Here is an 18,870-nt window from a genome sequence, read left to right on the forward strand (position 1 = left end):
CCCAAAAAAACAATAGTAGGTCGTAATTGTGCGGGGACAGGGGCACAGCTGTCGTCCTTGCCGCACCACCTGCATCCACCATCAAATCTCCTATGCCTCGGTGATGAGATGGGAAAAGCGCCAAGATGAAAAAGATACTACCTTGGGGCGCTTGCTTCTATTCATCTCTGACACATGGCCTGGCCTTGGGATTGGATGGCGACCTGTTGGTCGAGGATGAAATGGAAAATAGATGCGACGAAGAGTAGCGTCGGGAGGTTAATGCAAGAGCCCGGCGTTACCACCTTGACAAGGTTAGATACAATGGCGCGGCGGCTTCTGTCTAAAAACATACCACGTACTCTATTTTTTGTCGTTTTTTTTTTTCTTCTTTTTTTTTATTCGATGACCGACAAATGACAATTCAAGTCTGCGTCAAAATCAGACTCGTCTAGCGCCCACAGACATGGATAGGACTGACTGACCGAGCGTCTGCAGAGCTAACAATCTAGGTAGGTAGGTAGGTACGTACCCAAGGTACCCTATCTTTTCCAAACCAACTAAACCAACCAGCCAACCAACCAACAATATCTCGCCTACCTCCCTTGCATACCGGTCCAAATGTCTCTCTCTCTCTCCAGCATTAAAAAATCCGCCCCAACGGTTTCAATCCTGAAATCCATCACGCGATTATCAGCCGCGGCCAATTGGACAAAGTACCTGGTAGGCAGTGTAAATCAATGCAGTGGACCCCTGCCCAGTTGGACCACACTAAACGGGTACAATCTACCTACCCACTAGTAAAGCAAACGGCTATCTATACCAGCAATCCTTGACTTGAACCCCCCTCGGCCTCACTCCGGCTGGAGCAGGCATCAAGTCATGTTGCCCCGCCGCCTGCTATCTATCGCGTGGGAGCTGGAGAGATCCCCCAGGTTAAACCGTCACCTTGGTTCATCCATTACATAAAGGAAACTCTACCCCGTGTTTTCCCTCCTACCCTACTAGGCATTTTTTGCTCATCCTCTTTCTCTACCAACGCCTTCCTTCCTCTTTGTGCCTTATTGCATATAATCCGGGCGCGACTTACTTCTTTCTCAAGGGGAGCCCTACTGCTGGGTTAAGCTTGGTCCTTATTAATATCACCATTATTATTGACCCCCTCTTATTTAATTTGCACCACCTCCGCTCCTTTTTAGCCTTCGCGGCCCCAAACCTTTTCTGATTATTTCGCAAAAACCTTAAATACATCTATCTATCTAGCAACATAGGTTTCTACTACGTACAAACTTATTTAAGGAGGAAAGATCTACCCTCAAGTTATATCAACACCTACCTTACCTAGATATAAAGCACAAGAACTTTCACCCAAACAGCACAAAGAGAATGGACAAGACGGAACTGGGCGCCGCCGGCGTCCACCCGGTCGCTTCCGATGCGGCCGGCAGCCAGGAAAAGGTCACAATCCAGGATGAGATCAAGCGCGACGACGACTGGTACACCCGTAATGGGCTCAACCTCAAGTCCTTCCAGCGGCGTGAGGAGGATAGCGGCACTGGCACCGCCGAGTTGGACCGCTCCATGAAGGGTCGCCACCTGCACATGATTGCCATAGGTTAGTCGGTCTTTTTTTTCCTTTTCCCTCTGGCTTTTCTAATCCTAGCGTTTAACGGCCCGAGAGGTTGCTAACTTTTTGATCAATCGCATAGGTGGTTCTATCGGTGCTGGTTTCTTCGTCGGTTCTGGAGGCGCCCTCCGCAGTGGTGTAAGTTTCTTCTTTCCCCCCAGGGGCACTAGACACTCCCGCGACCGTTGCGCAAACCTGTAGATCGTCGTCTAGCGCAAAAACTAACAACCTTTATTTCCACAACAGGGCCCTGGTTCTCTCCTCATCAACTTCCTCATCATCGGTGTGATGATGTTTAACGTCGTCTACGCCCTTGGTGAACTCGCCATTATGTACCCTGTCTCTGGTGGTTTCTACACGTACTCTGCTCGCTTCATCGACCCGTCCTGGGGTTTCGCCATGGGTTGGAACTACGTTTTCCAGTGGGCAGTCGTTCTGCCTCTGGAACTGACAGTCTGCGGTATCACCATCTCGTACTGGAACGACACTGTCAGCGTCGGCGTGTGGATAACGGTGTTCTGGGTTGCCATCCTCATCATCAACATCTTTGGTACGCTTGGTTACGCCGAGGAGGAGTTCGCATCATCGGCCTTCAAGTTGCTCGCCACCTGCATCTTCCTCGTCATCGCCTTCGTTCTCGTCCTCGGTGGTGGTCCCAAGGATGGTCGCTACGGCGAGTACTGGGGCGCCCGTCTTTGGTCTGACCCTGGCCCATTCCAGAACGGATTCCGTGGCTTCTGTAGTGTGTTTGTCACGGCTGCTTTCGCTTTCAGCGGAACTGAGCTGGTTGGTTTGGCCGCTGCCGAGGCGCGCAACCCGGTCAAGGAGATGCCTGGTGCTATCAAGCAGGTCTTCTGGCGTATCACACTGTGAGTAATGTTCTAATTTCTTTTCCAGCGCATCCGGGGCACCAGATCACAAATATTGAGCTAACAAATCCACGCAGCTTTTACGTCCTGGGTCTCTTCTTCGTCGGTCTCCTCATCGACCCTCGTGACCCTAACCTTCTTGGGTCTTCATCCCACGACGTGCACGCCTCGCCCTTTGTCCTCGTGGGCAAGTACGCCGGCCTCAAAGGATTTGATCACTTCATGAACATTACCATTCTCGTGTCGGTTCTTTCCATTGGTGTGTCGGCCGTCTACGGCGGCTCCCGTACCCTCACCGCCCTCTCTCAACAGGGCTACGCCCCCAAGATCTTTTCCTACATCGACCGCTCCGGCCGTCCCCTTTACTCTGTGGGAATCATCATCGCCTTTGGTCTGCTCGCCTACATCAACCTTAACGCGCAAGGCGAGGTTGTGTTCGACTGGCTTCTCTCCCTGTCCTCGCTGGCCGCTCTTTTCACTTGGGGTTCCATCTGCCTCGCGCACATTCGCTTCCGCAAGGCTTGGGCCCTCAACGGCCACACCACCGATGAGATCCCCTTCAAGGCCATTGGCGGCGTCTGGGGATCTTACCTCGGACTGATTCTTAACATTCTCGTCCTTGCAGCTCAGGTAAGCATTTTTTTCTTCTTCCCCCCACGTCCCGTGGGAGTCCCTTAATAAACCAAAGAAAAAAAACTCGGAAAGCTAACCAAAACCGTCATCACCACTCACAGATCTATTCTGCCATTGCGCCTGTCCCCGACCCCGGCGAGGCACCTACGTTCGCCGACGCCGAGGGATTCTTCAGCGCCATGCTTGCTCTCCCTATCGTCATCCTGTTCTGGATCATCGGCTACGCGTGGAAGCGTACGGGCTGGCTCAGGACGGACCAGATCGACGTCGACTCGGGACGCCGTGAGCTGCCGTGGGATGAGATTAACGCCTACCGTGCCGAGCTCGCGGCCATGCCGGCGTGGAAGCGCCTCATTCACACCGTTTTCGTCTAAGACTGCTCCTGATATGGGGTCAGTTGAGGATGAATAGAACGGGGGGTGAGCGTGGTGGAGGACATAGAATTAAAAAAAAAAAGGATTGAGCCCTGTTTGCGGCATTTGTAGAGTGTGTTGGTGGGAGGTTTCTTTTGGGGTAATATCCTTTGTAGATATCCATTTAATGAATTATTACCCTGTTGTATCAACGCCCTGTGCCTCTAAAGTGTCAGTTTTTCAGGGTCTTTTAGGGTCACTTGAAGACTGAACAAATCTTCTTCCCCAGCACTTATGCACAAACCCATCAAAAGCTCTCGCTTAATCCTCCTTGGGAGGGTAAATCTCAACAGTCCGTACAACCTCCCTTCGCAGGACGCAATCACGTACGTCGGCATCAAATCCCGCCACCGTCAACCCTCCCCGGTCTCCATCACCGCCATCCGCATCACCCGCACGGAAAACCACAAACTCGCCCGCCGAGCCTCCACTCTCGTCTAGCCCATCCAACCTCCAACCGCCTCCAACCCGGTCGCTCCCGTGCGCCGCGAGTAGCCGCCCCCACGCCTCATCCACGACCGTCCTCCGCGATATCCCCTCGCGCACGATATACCTCACAATCTCCACCTCCCTGCCCGCACCACGCGTCATATGCGAGACGTCGGCGTCAAAGTGCAGAAACAAGCCGCCCAGCTCGAACAGCCCCGCGCCCTCGCGCAGCAGGCCCTGGTTGCCCGCCGAAGGGATGAAGCCGTCCATGTGCTCGGCGACGGTGGCCCACTGGCCGACGAGGTAGATGGCGTGCGGGTCGTCGATGGACTGCAGGTAGCGTACTGTTCCTGGGCGGCGGGTCCAGGTTTCTGTCACGGTTCGGACGCGTTGGAGAAAGTTGGCGGCGGTGGAGGATGTGGGTTTGGGGGTTAAGGTTAGGAGGGCGAGTTCGGTGATGGTGGGCATTGCTGTAGTGTGATGCGGCTGATTCGGAGTGCGCTTCCTGTGGGGGTGGTTGAGTTTGAAGGTTCGGAGTTATGGAAGAGAGCAACAGAAGGGAGCACAGCGAAATTGCATCAGAAATCTGGTGTTGCTGTGCTGAGTGTGGGAATGAAATGTGTTGAAGCCAAGCAAGCAGTGAGCTCAGTTGATAGCTGGGAGTGAAGAGGATGGTTCGAATCCCAAAAGAGATGGGAGCTTGCACCAAATCCCCAAGCGACGCTGTGGTACTGGTGGACCCAAACGCACCACGTCCGGCCCGACATCAGGGCCTACCTAGGCTGCCATGCAGCCACGCAAACCGAACATACCGCGCTGTCAATTCGCCGGCCGGCCCCACTAGACGCGCAACGTCAACAACCATGGCCTAACCGTCGACAAAAAGCCCGCTGTCTCTGAAGCTGTTATGAATCCCGTGAGGCGTTCGTACCAAAACAATACACAAAGCAATTCCGCCAAAAAAAGAGAGCACCAGAAACACAAGCAATGATGCTTGCACAACCAATTTGATCAGTACACCCATCAAAACCTCGAGCCAAACCTCTTCCGATGCCCAAAGTCACAGAGTCACCACCACCAACAACCGCGGGGGCGTCATCAAAGATCTAGGCCTTTCTCATCAAGTTCTCTCCCAAGGTCGCTGTCGGCGAGATGGACACACAGATCTGGGCACGCAAGAAACTTGCAGGGCAGGTTCTCACCCCGGAGGTCCTTGGCTGGGCCGAAGATGACGGGCAAGGGTTTATATACATGGCCTTTGTCAAGGATGAACCAGCTAAGCAACCGATGGGCTGGCCTTGCAGAAACACAGGGAATTTCGCTTTGGGAGCAGCTCGGTACCTTTGGCCAAAGCCTAGAGGTGCCTGAAATCGGATACCTGCTAGCCTCATATAGCCGAGACAGATCTTAATAATAATCGCAGATTCTCTGCCCAGGCAGACATCCAAAATATTGTGGAAGCTCGGTGAGCTCGATGTGAATCACCACAGTCTTTACGCATGCAAACCTTCGCCAGGTGGACACCATCCCGTCGCCGGACCCTGGTTGCGAATATACCGGAAATAATCGACTGGGGACACTCCGGGTGGTGTCCCGACTACCGGGCGTTATTTTTTTTTTCAACACTTAACACGTTCCAATATATCCGAATAGCTCTAGTGACGGTTTTCAAGAGGAGTAGGCGACGAAGCACATTCCCTTGTTCTGGCAACATGTCAGCACGGGGGTGTACTATCCTTGGAAGTATTTTGCCTAAGGAGATCTAGTGACAAGCCCAGTCGGATTGCACACGCAGTATTGGTGCTGCAAATCGCAATCCCGCTTCTCTTCGATAATGCCATCCTGCATGGCCTCGCCCGTCTTGTGAAAGAGCTTGTTGCGTTACCGCCAGGAGCCACTAACGCGGTACCAGTTTTAGGAAGCCGGCTTTCAGCCACACAAAAGAATACCTAGACAAGAATGTGCCCGATTAAGAGTATTCATACAAGCTGATCATCGGGCAAGTATCGCAGAGGTAAGCAGGACAATTTTCCAGAACGAGCTGTATTGGACTCCCTTCGAATGACTCCGTTTTGCGTTCTACACAAGCAATCGTAATGTCTTTCGCATACGTCCGTGGCCTCCAGCCACAAAACTTGACCGCTAACAAGTGAGAAACACTCGCCTCCCACTCAGCTAATATCATCGTCACTGATAACATCACTGTTCAGATCCAAATCATCATCATCATCATCATCATCATCATCATCATCATCATCATTTTTACCGTTGTCTGTCTCCCGCGGAGACGAGCCCGCAACCGGCCCTGCAGCCTCCACCTCTTCATCTTCGACGCCGTGGTGGGTACCTCCCTGCACAAAGTCGTGCGGCGGATGGAACTTTTCAAAGTGGCCGTAGCACTTGAAGCAGATCATATAGTCTGGACAGTTCTGACACTTGTGGTAAATGCCAACCAGTTGCTGTTGTTAGAGATGGGACTGTTAGCTGATGCAAAACAGTAACTCGGATGACCCTAGAGGCCGGCCTCGATTGTACTGGACTTCTGTATTTGCGCCACGGGAAGTGAAAGATTGGGGATGGAGACAACAGGGAAGAAAAAGCCTTACCAAATCACACCCATCACAGAACTGACGCAAAAACGGATCACCAATCTTGGCAGACTTGTATCGGTCTCGCACCTGCGGAAGCCTCTCCTCAAGCAGCCCGATTACTTCCGAGGAGGTACCGTAATATCTGCCGACATCCACAGCAAACCATTCATTTTCTGGCGCATCCATGATGGCGGGGACGCTGACACGGACCGCCGGGTCGGCACCGCGATCGAGTAGCAGCCTGACCACCTCGTCTACGCGGCGGTCGCGGCCATCATCCCCCCATTCGAATAGATCCGCATCACGTAGAGCCCACAGTAGTGGGGTCCAGCCATCGTTATCCGGCACGTTGACTGTGAGACCAGCAGCGAGGCTTCGCTCAAGGACATATGTGATGAGAGCAATATCACCCGTAGCGACAGTGTAGTGCAGCGGAACCCTTCCAAGCACGTCTTTCAAGCCAAAGTCATGACCCAACCCCGCGTTCGATGACGATTCAGCAGATGCGCCTCTCTCCTCGAGAGCCGCGATCAGCGCCTCTCTCCTCGAGAGCCGCGATCAGCGCCTCGACAGCTGCAAGCGAGTTATAACATGCTAGGTGAAGGGGTTTGCGATGGAGGTTATCAATGGCTTCCGGGTCTGCACCCTTGCCTATAAGAATCTTAATAATGTTGACACTGCAGCACATGCTGGCAGCGTGGATCGGCAAGGTGTCATTGTGCAAGCTGTCGACCTTTGCGTTATTCTCAAGCAGGTAGGTGACCATTTCTTCCTTCAAGGGAGCGTAGTTGTCTCCGGCTCGTAAGCAGGCTTGGAACAGTGGCGTGCCTATAAGGTTTCCGGCACAGTCCAGGTTCACATCGGCGCCATTGTCGACCAGGAGCCGCATAGGCTCGAGGTTGTTTCCTAAATTACAGCGGCAGACACGATGCAAAGCCGCTCCGTACTCGCCCACCACGTTTATCGAGAGTCGCGTCTCCTTCTTGGAGAGCAAATAGTAGAAAATGTCCAAGTTACCCGAGCTGATAACGTTGACCAGCGGAGTGATTCCCGTTTGGCCTGTTGCATCCAACTTGGCCCCGGCATTAACCAAACGTTTCACCACGGCCAACGAGGTCGAGCGTCCGACATAGTGCAATGCGTTGTCACCATGGGCGTCCCTGGAATTGACATCGGCTCGAAATTCGAGGAGCAGCTGCACTATAGCGTCGTATCCTTTATGCACTGCATAGCACAACAAGGGCGTTCGGGTACTGTCGGTATAGTTTACGTCGGCACCAGCCTCGAGTAAAAGTTCCACTGATTCCTCATTGCCATCCAAAACAGCCCGCCAGAGAGAAACAGACAGGGCAGTTTTGTTTTCTAGTGGACAGTTCAGCATCAGCCGGAGTCCTTCAGCGGACCTGGAGGCTGCAATCTCCAGAGGGGAATATTCGGCCATTCCCTTCATGGAGGGATCCAAGCCTTTGGCCAATAAAACCGGTATCACCTTTGGGCGATAGGCTGCCGCATGTAAAAGATTCTGCTTTTCAGGTCCGCATACCGCAGAGACGTCGGACCCAGCATCAATCAGCTGCTGGATCACGTTGAGGGACCCAAATATTACAGCGGTAAAGAGTGGCGTCCAACCCTCAGAGTCCCGAGCGGTGATGTCCGCACCGTGCTCCAAGAGGATTTTGATGACCTCGCCCAGTGGTGAAACTCTTGCGGAAGCCAGCAGTAAGCATGTACGTTTCCAATCCCCTGGCTCCCTGGCCTCAATTTTCGCACCGCGGTCGAGCAGGCCTTTGACAATTTCCTTTTCCCACTTCACTCCAATGGCAACCAGTAAAGGAGCTTTGCCATCTGAGCCGCCATGGTCGACATCAAGTTTAGGTTGTTCAAACAGTTGTTGACAGACTCGCCAGTTATCAGAGAGAATTGCACACTTGAGAGCATTGCCACGCTTATCGATCGCGTTGGGATCTGCACCATGCTTCAGTAGGATCTCGTTGCACTTGGCGTAACCGCGGCGGGCTGTAGTGATGAGAGGATGATCAGAACCGTGGCGCAGATATTCCCCGAGCTCAGCGAGCTCTAATAGAGTGTCCAAAACGACGTGACGGCCCCATCTTACGGCAATTTCAAATACTGTATCACCCAAGTCATTGACAGCATTTGGATGCAAGCCTTTGGCGTAGAGGAGCCGAATTACCTCTGGGGTGCCCCAGACGGCGACTGTAACGAGAAAATTCGGTTTCTCGATGCCTTTCCCGGGATTGATATCATAACCTCTTTCAATAAGTAGGCTGATGAGACTGATCGCGTTACGCATTACTGCAATGCCAAAAGGACCATTCGAGCCCCCGTCTTCAACTTTGAATATAACACAAGGATCTGTGCCCAGGTCAAGGAGGCATCGTGCGAGATCCGCATTATCAGTCCACACGGCCATGAGAAATAAATCAGAAGTCCATGAAGGCAGGTGTGATCCTTCCACACGAGCACTTGGCATGCGCTTCACAATCTCGTCCACGATATCGCTGCAACCAGAGGTGACTGCAGCCCTCACAAGACTCTCAAGGCGTGGGTCTTCGAGTCGTAACCGTGTTGAAGAAGTGGGGAGAAACCTCCGTACCAGGTTGATGTCACCACTCCTAACCGCCTCTACCATAATGTTAGAGATGGCCTCGCTTGTAGGTTTGCCAGAGATATCTGCGGTAAGAGTGAGTTTTTCGACTAGATCTTCCAGCCCAAGGTTTGCTGCAATTGCAGCTGGCTCATGAGTATCGGGTTCCGGACGAGCCAAACAATTCGCATGGGACGAATAGTATCCCATCCACTGTAGCCGCAGGGCATGGTCTTGCAGGAATGGGACAGCCAAGGCCTTTGCTGAGGCGGCTGAGGGGCTGTTTCCAGACATTCTGAAGTGGGATGGCCAGTACATTGCGGCGTAAGGGAAGGGATGAGCAGTTGGCCAATCAGTGAAACAGAGTAAGTATGGCATGATCAGGTATTCCAGGCATGTCCTGAGGATTTGAGCGTGGCCCTCCTCTCCTCGTTGGATCTCCTGCCACCAAGCTTGTGTTGAAGACAAGTAGGGCCCATATTCTACCGCGTCAGATTCAAGCCATGGGTGGATGTCAGGATGTGCAAAGCGCACTTCCCCATGGTATTTTTTCAGTATTCCGTTGAAGAAACCCAGGATTTGTTGATAGTTTTCGTATCTAGCACCTTTATGGGTCTTGAAGCGGATCAGGTATGACAGGAGGCATAGCTCTTCAATCAAGAGAGGGCGGAAGGCCAGAGAAACCCAAAGCAAGATGGTGTTAGCCCAAGTGTGGCGTTCCGGTGGCATGTCGGATAGTAACGCTGCAAATATTTGACTTGATGTCGCGCCCTTCAGTTTCATGAGATCTTTTTCCACTGAAGTCAAAGTTCGGGAATCCGAGTTAAGCCAGTTCTGCAAGATCGATAGCAGGCACAAGTCTTCGCCAAACATATTTTCCAGCTCATCGAGGACCATAAGTGCTTCAGAATTAAATCCTGTGCGGCCAGTGCATAGCTGAGGGGCTACGATCTTGATGTCGCCTTCTTTCTGCTCCATAACAAAAGTGGCCAAGAAATCGGATGGTATCCGAGAAACTACCAAAAGCAATGATCAGTAAAAATATTGACAGGCAAAGCAGGGGAAACAACGGCAGAGCAAGGGTTACTTGTCGCTAACATTCAGATAGGAGGTGATAGTTTGCCCCTGAAGTCGTCCTAATAATGAATTTAAATCGATGGGCTTCGATCCCAAGTAGATGGTTTAGGTAGACAACAAACTCAGAGGCACCTTCTCCGCACTTGTCGAGACCATCGATGACATAGACGAAGGTGTTTAGATTTGATAAATCGACGGGAATGACTCGCCCAAGATAATGTAGCAAGTCCCGTGTACCGATCGACGAGAATTTTGTCAAGTAAGACGCAAGGCTGCGAGTGGATTCATCCGTAATCTGCTCGTACATGTGCAGACAGGTTATGGTGCGTAGCATGTTGTCGATGGAGTTAAAGCGCACATCGGAGTCATCGAACTTGAAGTTGAAGAATCCATGGTTTTTCTCTTCCGAAAAAAGGTAAGAACATATGCCTTCGAACACAGGTGAATTATCACCAGGGGCAGTCTGTACATGCAGAACCACGTTGTGATCCGCCTCCAGTAGCTTTTGAATAGCTGGTATAAGGGCCGTTGGGATTGCACTAGGGGCAGGTGGAAACATCGGAGAGGCTTGTGAGACGAAATCTCGTATCGCTTGATCGTGGTCTGGTGAAGGACCCTTTGCTATTCAAACAGGGCGGTTAAATATAACCACGAGTGCATATAGTTGACGGAACAGCGTACTTATCCAAAGCTCTGCTTCTGATTGCAGCTCGGTTACCTCTAGGTCATTTAGTCGTGTTACGGACCTATGTTCCCTGACGACTGCCTGCTTAAAGCCGAAACTTGGCCTCAGCTTGGTAACTACTTTACCGAAGCCCTAAAACTCCATAATTACAGTCAGTAAAGCATACCTACCAAGCTTCTAATATACAAAAGCAGGAAGACTTACTCGAAAATAGGATCCAGGGAGGGTGGCTTGGCTGTGGTAGTCGATAATGCGCGCTTGAACCGTCATGTTTGAGTGCAGGAACATTTCGTTTACTTCTTCAATGGTCTCAGCTAGAACGCGAGACGTATCAAGCAGATATTCTGCGTCTTTGTCCATGACTATCCCCAGCGCCTCGGTCATATGTGCTCGCAGATCCACCTCGAGGAAGCCAATGCTGTCCAGCATGTGAGGGAATTCGAAGAAGACGAGCACGCGCACAGCGGGAAGCAGATATTCATATACCTTAGGGTCTCTGGACGCAATAGTAATTGCCTGGGATATATGAAGCCATCAGCGTAGTCCACTGGACCTTCCAGCGGCGTCAAGGCCAGTCTTGCGAATCTTCACGTCGCTTTTCGACCTACAGCTTTGACTATAAGTCCACCTAGACCGTGGGATACAAAAATGACTGGTCGTCTGGATAGTTTTTCCTCGTTGCGACGCTTTTGAAGACTTTGGAGCAGGAGCCTTGCTTCTCTGATAATATCGCGTCGCCTGAAAGGGAACGAGTCGATAGTAGTATCATAGCCATAGAGCATGACTCGCCCTGGGAAAACAGTTGGAAGCCAACAATCATTCTCGTCGGTTTCTAGAGTCCAGGTTTTTCTCCTTCCACCGCCAAGTCCGTGGATGGCGACAACGCTAACGAATTAGATTGGTTAGAAAGTGAGTATTTACAGAAATGGTGCTTTTCTCTGGGGGCGACTTACTCGACCTGTGCATCTTCGACATCTTTCTCAATGATCAGGCCCCGGTCCGATGTATGTTCCGCTTGGCTTTTGTTGTCCATGAGGGCTTCATCATCAGGATTGTTCGTCTTTGAGACGATTGCAGCCATGTTCGGTTGAAGTGGTACTTCGAGTGCAGAGCATCAACATAATGGAGTCGTGGGGTGTGTAAGATGCTATGATCAGGGCATCATTGCCGACACATTTCAATTAGCTCAACTGCTGACCCTGTTGCCTTGCTGCATGGGTGGGCTGTCAGCTGCTTTATCGAGGAGGGCGGATTGGTGGCTGTACTCACAATACCCACACAAGGTCTGCTATCCCCAGTAGAGATGCGACCGTACCGCTGAGGTACCTCATAATTCGAAGCTGACTGCAGAACCAGGGCTTGACAATAAGTTCAGAAGGCTTGGCATGGTTGGCTCCTGACAACATGTAAATAGGTTGCCATTCCTGTCCGTCTCTCTCGATTTAGCATATTCGTGACTAAGCCTCGCCGAAACAATAACTAAACTTCAACGAGAGCAGGACATGTCGAGCCAGTACAGTGAAGAAGCGCTCTCTGTGTTTGAGGTGCCGCTGGCCCCGATAGGAGAGGGCAACGAGTTCCGCACACAGAACACATCCTCAGAAGATTGGGAGCGACGAAACGTCGTCGAGAGAACCCAAGATGCAGTTCACGTTTATTGCGATTTGATGGACGTCAGACACGGTACTCTTGGTGCGGCTGCAGATATGGAGCTTGCAACACTGCTCGTTTTCCGCTTCCGCTTCGACCCTCAGAAGAAATCGAGACGGATTCGTGAAGCGACGGTCAAGATTGAGTTTGCCCCTATTACAGCTGGCCAGGATCCTCCCGAGGTGGCAAGCATCGCTCCGGACGAGCGCTGGAGCCTGGTGACAACGACAGATCACGAGGAAATTGTTAAGGGAAGCGAGCTGAGCCTTGGTGGGTCCGCAGCATCTGTACTCACGGCGACGGGAAGCCTGAAGATGCAGAAAACAACAACGCGCGATATCAGCGATGCGACGACGGTGACAGGTACAACAAATCTTGGTACAGGGCGTAACTCGGGGCTGGAGACGGATGCTCGTTGGCGGTTGCTTGTTGGCGGTTGCTTGAAAACGCCAAACAAAAGACAGGGGTGCCTGATTCAGTGCGTGTTGCAGTGCTCGTCCGGCGCGAGACAGACGATCCATTTAATGCCGTTGTGACGATTGAGGCCGAGGCGGACCTGGCCACGAATTTCGGCAGTCTATTCAGGAAAGTGCCCCTAGACGATCCGGTGCTCTTCAATCCCAAGGCCGAGCGGAAGGGGTCGAAGGAAAACGAAGGTCGATCTCGTGGAGTTGAGAACCTTGGTGATGAACCATTGTACTCTTACTGTGAAGCGCGGGTGGTTGGTCGCCGCGTCTGTTTTGAGGATTAGTTTTAGCAGCAGTCGTGTTGTAGGTACAGCAAGTATCTATCAATTGGCTGCGTAAGAGGTTTCATGGCATCAGCAAAACGAAGATAGTTCGTAGCATCGTCGCTGGATTGTCCATCGATCTCAATGGGTGGATGGTGCGAGTGCTAGAAAGTCGGGTACCTATATTTGTTGCACACAAGAACGAACACGCCAGCTTCTTTCCCACTGTAAATAGTACATACCCCCACCTGCCCCGCCCAGGGACTCACTGTACTATGCACTGCACGAAAAGCCGAAACAAGCAACCACAACAGAGCTACTGCACTTAGGCTTCTTTGGTATTGAGCAAGCAAATTTCTCCAATTCGATCAGTTCATTTCTTCTATACCCTGTGGCATCTTCACACCCGACCGATACCACAACATGCATTTGACTGAACTCTAGTATTCCACTTACTTTACTCCATTTTTATGGCTGTGAGACCGTACCCACTCTCTAATGGAACCCTCCGGACAGTCTTGCCCTCCAGGAGTTTGGCAAGGCTAGGCGCGGGGTCAGGTACTTCGTCGGTACATGGCTTCATGTCCAACGCCATGGGATTGGCCCTGAGATTGATCCATGCAAGATCAGGAGCGCATACCCTGGACAGGATGCATGCCTATCCGTTTTCCCCTGGAAGCTGCGGCTCTAGCTCCCATGTGCAAAAACATGATCCGCGTCAATTGATGGATTGCGTCCTTGTGCGTCGAACTTGAGCTCGACGCCAACATTACTTGATTCATCTCAACGGCAAATGTACGCGTTGTCACGGGCAAAGTTCCTCCAGAAAAATGACTGTACGAGATTACCAGTCAGAAGATGAAGGAGACTTTGTGGCAGATGAGCTCCTCGGCGATGGAGCAGAGACTCCAGAGCTCGACGACAGGGTCAGGGCAATGTTTATTCAACACCTCGAGGATGCCAGCCGCCTTGACAAGTCAAAGGATAAAGACGAAACAACGGAAGATAGAGATTCCAAGAGAAAAAGATTTGTCAAAGACTTCTCCCATCTCTGGCACAGCAGAATGCGACCAGGGGGCGGCAACTTTCTGCACTTTCTCGCCTCTCAAGAATATAGCACCAAGCTACGCCTGGAATGGCTTATGGCGCTGGCAATTAACAGGTTGCCGCATTTAATGGGTGTCCTTGATGACAGGAAACTTTCGCCTCTAAGTCTCGCCATCTCGGTTGGCAACATCAAGTTTTCATGGGCAGTGTGTGTGAGAATGAATAACGCGAAGAAGGAGATGATTGGCGAAGCTCTCAAGTCTGAGTGTGAGGAGCGTGACATAGACACTGGCGTTACCTGCTTGCACAGGGCAATCTCGAGTGGCCTCATGCCTAGACTGATCCAGGAGCTCATCAAGTTTGTGCCGGAGAGTATGTTCAGTGCTGTCGATTCTCGAGGTCGCACTCCGCTACATCTAGCCGTTGAATATAGCAAAGGCAGCCCTGATCAAGTCACTATCGTGCAGCTGCTACTAGCAAGAGGGCCTGCGGCTTTGAGATTCCGCACCGCGCGTACTTTGGGGATGTGTTCCGCTTACCAGTATCACGAAAGAACACGTAGGGAGCATCGAGCCTCGGTTGACAACGAACAAATGAAGCCCCCGCCACGGCCGCACAGAACCGGGCAGCTACCGGATGCTCCACGGCGCGAGGAAAAGCTCGAGAGTGACGCCAAGAAAGTCGATAAACCCAAGCAAGGCAAGCTCGTCAAAGAAGGGAAGCCAGAAGTCCCACCATGGCCGCAATCATGGCAGAGAAAGGATTCCATTAGCGGCGCAGTAACTCCAGTGAGTCGCTACAGTATACCCGTCTCCTGGTTGGTGATAGTGCAACCGATTAATGCCCAAGATCCCAACTGAATCTACGCGCACAAGAGCATGGAATATCTAACCCAATACAGACAGGGCGTCGGAAGCCGCTTGATACATCCATCTTAACAAGCGGCCTCGAATCTTTTGCACAGGGTACTTCGCCAACAGTTAGCCGGCAAGGGTGGGGCTTACATGATCACGAAGAAAGAGAAGCCGCCCTCCAATCAAGTTCAGACAGTATCAGGTCTCTATTGAAGCTTGAGTATCTGCGGAAAATGTCACCACACGAGGCTTTTGACTACATACACGTACACGATCAAAAAGGTTAAACCCATCTCTGATACTACAAGGCGTAGTCGGCCGGCGAAGGAAACGATGATGCTGAGACGGTACTAACGATAATCAAGACAAGGAGCTATGGTATGACTTTGGCCCCAGACCGGAGGCCAAGATTAGCGAGAAAGATTTTCGAAAGCAGTTTCTCCATCTGGATTTCGACTCGGTCCTACAATATGTCGCTTTTCCCCGTATAGAGCTCCAAAAGCACGGGGACGCCGCCGATAACGAGACTGACGAGCTGCATAGCGGGCGACTAGACATGATTTTTCTCTTCAATTGGTTACGGGAAAAGGGTGTCAAGAGAATTGTTCGTGTTGAGGTTGATGACATGGAGATGCCGTGTCACAGTGACGAGGCTATTGAAGAAGCCCTGGCTGGTTTTGATGTCGAGGTCCTCGACTGGAAACGTGAGGATCTCGACGTGACCACACTCCATCACATAGGCGACAAGCTCCGCGAGGTACATTTGTATTGGGGCGGACGGAACGCCGTGCTCCGATCATGGAGCGAGAAGGGAGAAGGACTTTGCAAACTTCCTGAGCTCGAAAAGATCACGGTCAAACACGTCCGGGTAGGAAAACTTTGCTGTGAAGAGACTTTTCAGTGCTGCTTATTCCTGACACTGACTGACATTGGATTTTCAGGGCCTTGAATGCGAATCCCGGACAAAAACAAACTTGGAATCCTTCCAGGCCCGGCTCAACGAGTCTTGGGGGACTGATGGAACCGAACACGGGCAATCAACTGCCACAGGAACCAATAGCAACACCCAAGGAAAGGCCAAGCCTAGACAAAAACCCAAAGTTCATCTGCCAAAGTCTAGCCAAATACGAACTCAGCATCCAGATCATCTCGGCCATACACCCAACACATCACAGCCGCAGGAACGTCGGGTTGATCCCCACAAGTGGATGCTTTGTATGGAAGAGTTCGCCTCATCTTTTCGTCAAATTCGTGAGCTGCGTAAAAAGCACAGTGACCCATTTCTCAGGCCAGTCACGATAGCGCTGATCGATGATGGTGTGAATATTACCCATGAAGAACTATGTGGGAGGAACTTTCCGGGAAAGAGCTTTGATCATTACAAGGAGGATGGCTGGTGGCGCGTCTCCCCATACTGGAACTCGGCAACTGGCCACGGGACCCTCATGGCACGGCTGATCCAACGCATCTGCCCCAGTGCTACAATCCATGTCATCAAGCTGAAGACTGTTCGGACGGCCAACTCTGACAAGATCCAGATTGACTCCCAAAGCGCTGTACAGGCTATAAGGCATGCGACCGAGATAGGGGCCCAAGTCATCTGCATGTCGTGGACTACAAAGCCACCAGAGGATCCTATGGAGAAGGCAGCTTTCGACGATGCAATTCGGTTTGCCCACTCCAAAGACGTGCTCATGTTCTGTGCAGCGAGCGACCAAGGGAGCTTCCCAGAGTTCACCTACCCACACGCTTCGAATCCCAACTACACCTTCCGCATCGGCGCGGCGCGGGCGACGGGCAAGACTGCCGATTTTGTCGGCGGTGGGCAGGATTTGAGTTTTGTGTTCCCCGGTCACGACGTCGTCATGAAGCCCCTCTACAGCGACATCGGGACCGACGGTGGGTTTGACGCGTTCGCCTCTCATACCGGATCATCGGTCGCCACTGCGCTGGCAGCTGGGCTTGCGGCACTGGTCTATGAGTGTGTAAGACTGGCCGTCATATATGCAATCGAGACGAAGCAGACCATAGCAGCCGTCCGGCGCGACGATCTGAGTATGATTCGCTCCAAACAGCGCATGGAGGAGTCTCTGCAGAGCATCGGGTTCAACCTCCAGACGGGTAACAAGTATCTCCTGGTTTGGAATCGGTTCGAAAAGCCAGCGCGCCAGCTAAGGGATAGTGATGGGGCCAGCGAAAGGCAGATGGAGATTGTGGCCAACCTAGCGCGCTCATTTCTCACAGGGATTCAGGACTCGTAGAGCATTAGGAGCGTTCGGTGGCAAAGCTATCAAAATTATTTACGCAAGGGGTCACATCTTATGTTGGTTTGATGTTCAGGTCCATTTCTTCCACATTCCCTGCTCTTTCATCTTTTAACCCCACGCGCATTGCATATTCTCCTTATTGCTCACCTCTCTGAGTGACGACGATTCTTTTGAGAAGCTTCGGGCCAGTGCGAAAGCGGTGAGCTCCAAGTTTCCAGCAATCATGACCCCTTACTATCATCGGCCATCGGATTCGGGAAACCACAGACTGGGCTTGCCTTCCTGGCAGTCTGAATGTCAGCGACCGTGTGCAAAGACGTTTTCTCGTCGTTGTTGCACGCGTAGTTTACCTCGTTGCCTTCTCGATGAGACTATGGAGAAGAGGTGAACAAAGATGAGACGGAGAGACGCAAAAGCTGAACGGCGACTCTGGAAAGGAGGACCAGATTCATATTGAGTTGTTGGACATATGGTTCTGGGCGTGCGTGCCCTGGCAGCCATACATTCACCAGTCGAGGTCCGCCACTTTCATCAAGTCTTGTACAAGCTCGTGCCCATACATCATTGCTTTGCGGTCCATATTAATCCATCATAACAGCGATATCGGCTAAACCCGGCTTCTCCCCGTCGCTAGGTTTGAGGCATGGAAGAATCCTGCAGCCATATGCTTTACAAACGATCCACCCCGCACCCTTGGGATCCGTCCGTGACACCACGCGATAAATCTCAACTACTCTAGCAATCTCGGGCCGTTGCACCATAAGAGTTACATCGATGGCGGGTAGGTCGACGGCCCGATATCATTGCTACGGCGGAATTCCAGTCAGCGGTTTGGGTATCTAAGATGCACATAGCTGCGTTTGAGGGTTCCGAATAATTTGCGCGCCTTTATATATATATATATCCCTCTTAGGTACGACTCGCCTCCAATTTCATTTGCGATGAATCATATAAGCGCATAACTCGGCGATTTGGGGATTGGGACAAGCATCTTTTTGATGCATGATGGAATGCTTGGGAATTCTCTTGGGGCCCTACGCGGCCAGTAAGACTCGAATTAAGCTTGGCTGAGTACAACCCACCATCTGCCTGCCAGCAACCAACGAGGTTTATGTTTGTGAGGATTTGGGTCGTCCCCAATGCCGTCGGGGTACCCAAGTGGATGCCACACCTGTTCGTGACATACAAAACAGTACCTTGGTAAGAAAAGAAAACAAAAAGAAAACAAGAAAAACCTCCGAACCGGTGAGGCTATCCCCCAATGTAACCTTTTGATAAGTCGGGGGGAAATCGTCTCTTCATTCTACCGGGTTACAAGCCAAATTCCTTCGCGTATCCTATATAGTAATCTGTCGTCGCATGGTGTCCCCCGTTCCCGAACCGCAAGCCGGGCCATGCAACGAGGTGGATA

At 51.7% G+C, this 18,870-nt stretch overlaps 5 protein-coding genes across 5 annotated transcripts; 3 read left to right on the forward strand and 2 right to left on the reverse strand.

The window, feature by feature from the left end:
* Positions 1 to 645: 645 nt before the first annotated feature.
* Positions 646 to 4,618, forward strand: PgNI_11873 (uncharacterized protein). Its single transcript, XM_031131832.1, has 6 exons — positions 646 to 702; positions 781 to 1,594; positions 1,689 to 1,744; positions 1,853 to 2,475; positions 2,553 to 3,105; positions 3,210 to 4,618. The coding sequence occupies exons 2-6, from the start codon at positions 1,366 to 1,368 to the stop codon at positions 3,480 to 3,482; spliced, it is 1,734 nt and encodes a 577-aa protein (XP_030976541.1). The 5' UTR covers positions 646 to 702; positions 781 to 1,365; the 3' UTR covers positions 3,483 to 4,618.
* PgNI_11874 (uncharacterized protein) lies at positions 3,783 to 4,418 on the reverse strand (the record flags this gene model as incomplete). The annotated part of the gene is made up of 1 exon (XM_031131833.1): positions 3,783 to 4,418. One exon carries the CDS (start codon positions 4,416 to 4,418, stop codon positions 3,783 to 3,785), a length of 636 nt encoding a protein of 211 aa, XP_030976525.1.
* A 1,503-nt stretch (positions 4,619 to 6,121) lies between the features above and the next one.
* Positions 6,122 to 12,268, reverse strand: PgNI_11875 (uncharacterized protein; the record flags this gene model as incomplete). Its single annotated transcript, XM_031131834.1, has 9 exons — positions 12,181 to 12,268; positions 11,865 to 12,058; positions 11,520 to 11,796; positions 11,116 to 11,427; positions 10,908 to 11,043; positions 10,248 to 10,847; positions 7,086 to 10,165; positions 6,557 to 7,057; positions 6,122 to 6,409 (listed from the first exon to the last, which is right to left on the reverse strand). Exons 2-9 carry the CDS (start codon positions 11,990 to 11,992, stop codon positions 6,122 to 6,124), a joined length of 5,322 nt encoding a protein of 1,773 aa, XP_030976436.1. The 5' UTR covers positions 11,993 to 12,058; positions 12,181 to 12,268.
* A 145-nt stretch (positions 12,269 to 12,413) lies between these two features.
* On the forward strand, positions 12,414 to 13,312 carry PgNI_11876 (uncharacterized protein; the record flags this gene model as incomplete). Its single annotated transcript, XM_031131835.1, has 2 exons — positions 12,414 to 12,975; positions 13,026 to 13,312. The coding sequence occupies 2 exons, from the start codon at positions 12,414 to 12,416 to the stop codon at positions 13,310 to 13,312; spliced, it is 849 nt and encodes a 282-aa protein (XP_030976526.1).
* An 809-nt stretch (positions 13,313 to 14,121) lies between these two features.
* On the forward strand, positions 14,122 to 17,580 carry PgNI_11877 (uncharacterized protein; the record flags this gene model as incomplete). The annotated part of the gene is made up of 4 exons (XM_031131836.1): positions 14,122 to 15,126; positions 15,240 to 15,474; positions 15,558 to 16,060; positions 16,134 to 17,580. 4 exons carry the CDS (start codon positions 14,122 to 14,124, stop codon positions 17,451 to 17,453), a joined length of 3,063 nt encoding a protein of 1,020 aa, XP_030976527.1. The 3' UTR covers positions 17,454 to 17,580.
* Between the last annotated feature and the right edge of the window lie 1,290 nt (positions 17,581 to 18,870).

This window comes from Pyricularia grisea (assembly GCF_004355905.1).
Source record: "Pyricularia grisea strain NI907 chromosome V map unlocalized Pyricularia_grisea_NI907_Scaffold_10, whole genome shotgun sequence".
NCBI lineage: Eukaryota > Fungi > Ascomycota > Sordariomycetes > Magnaporthales > Pyriculariaceae > Pyricularia > Pyricularia grisea.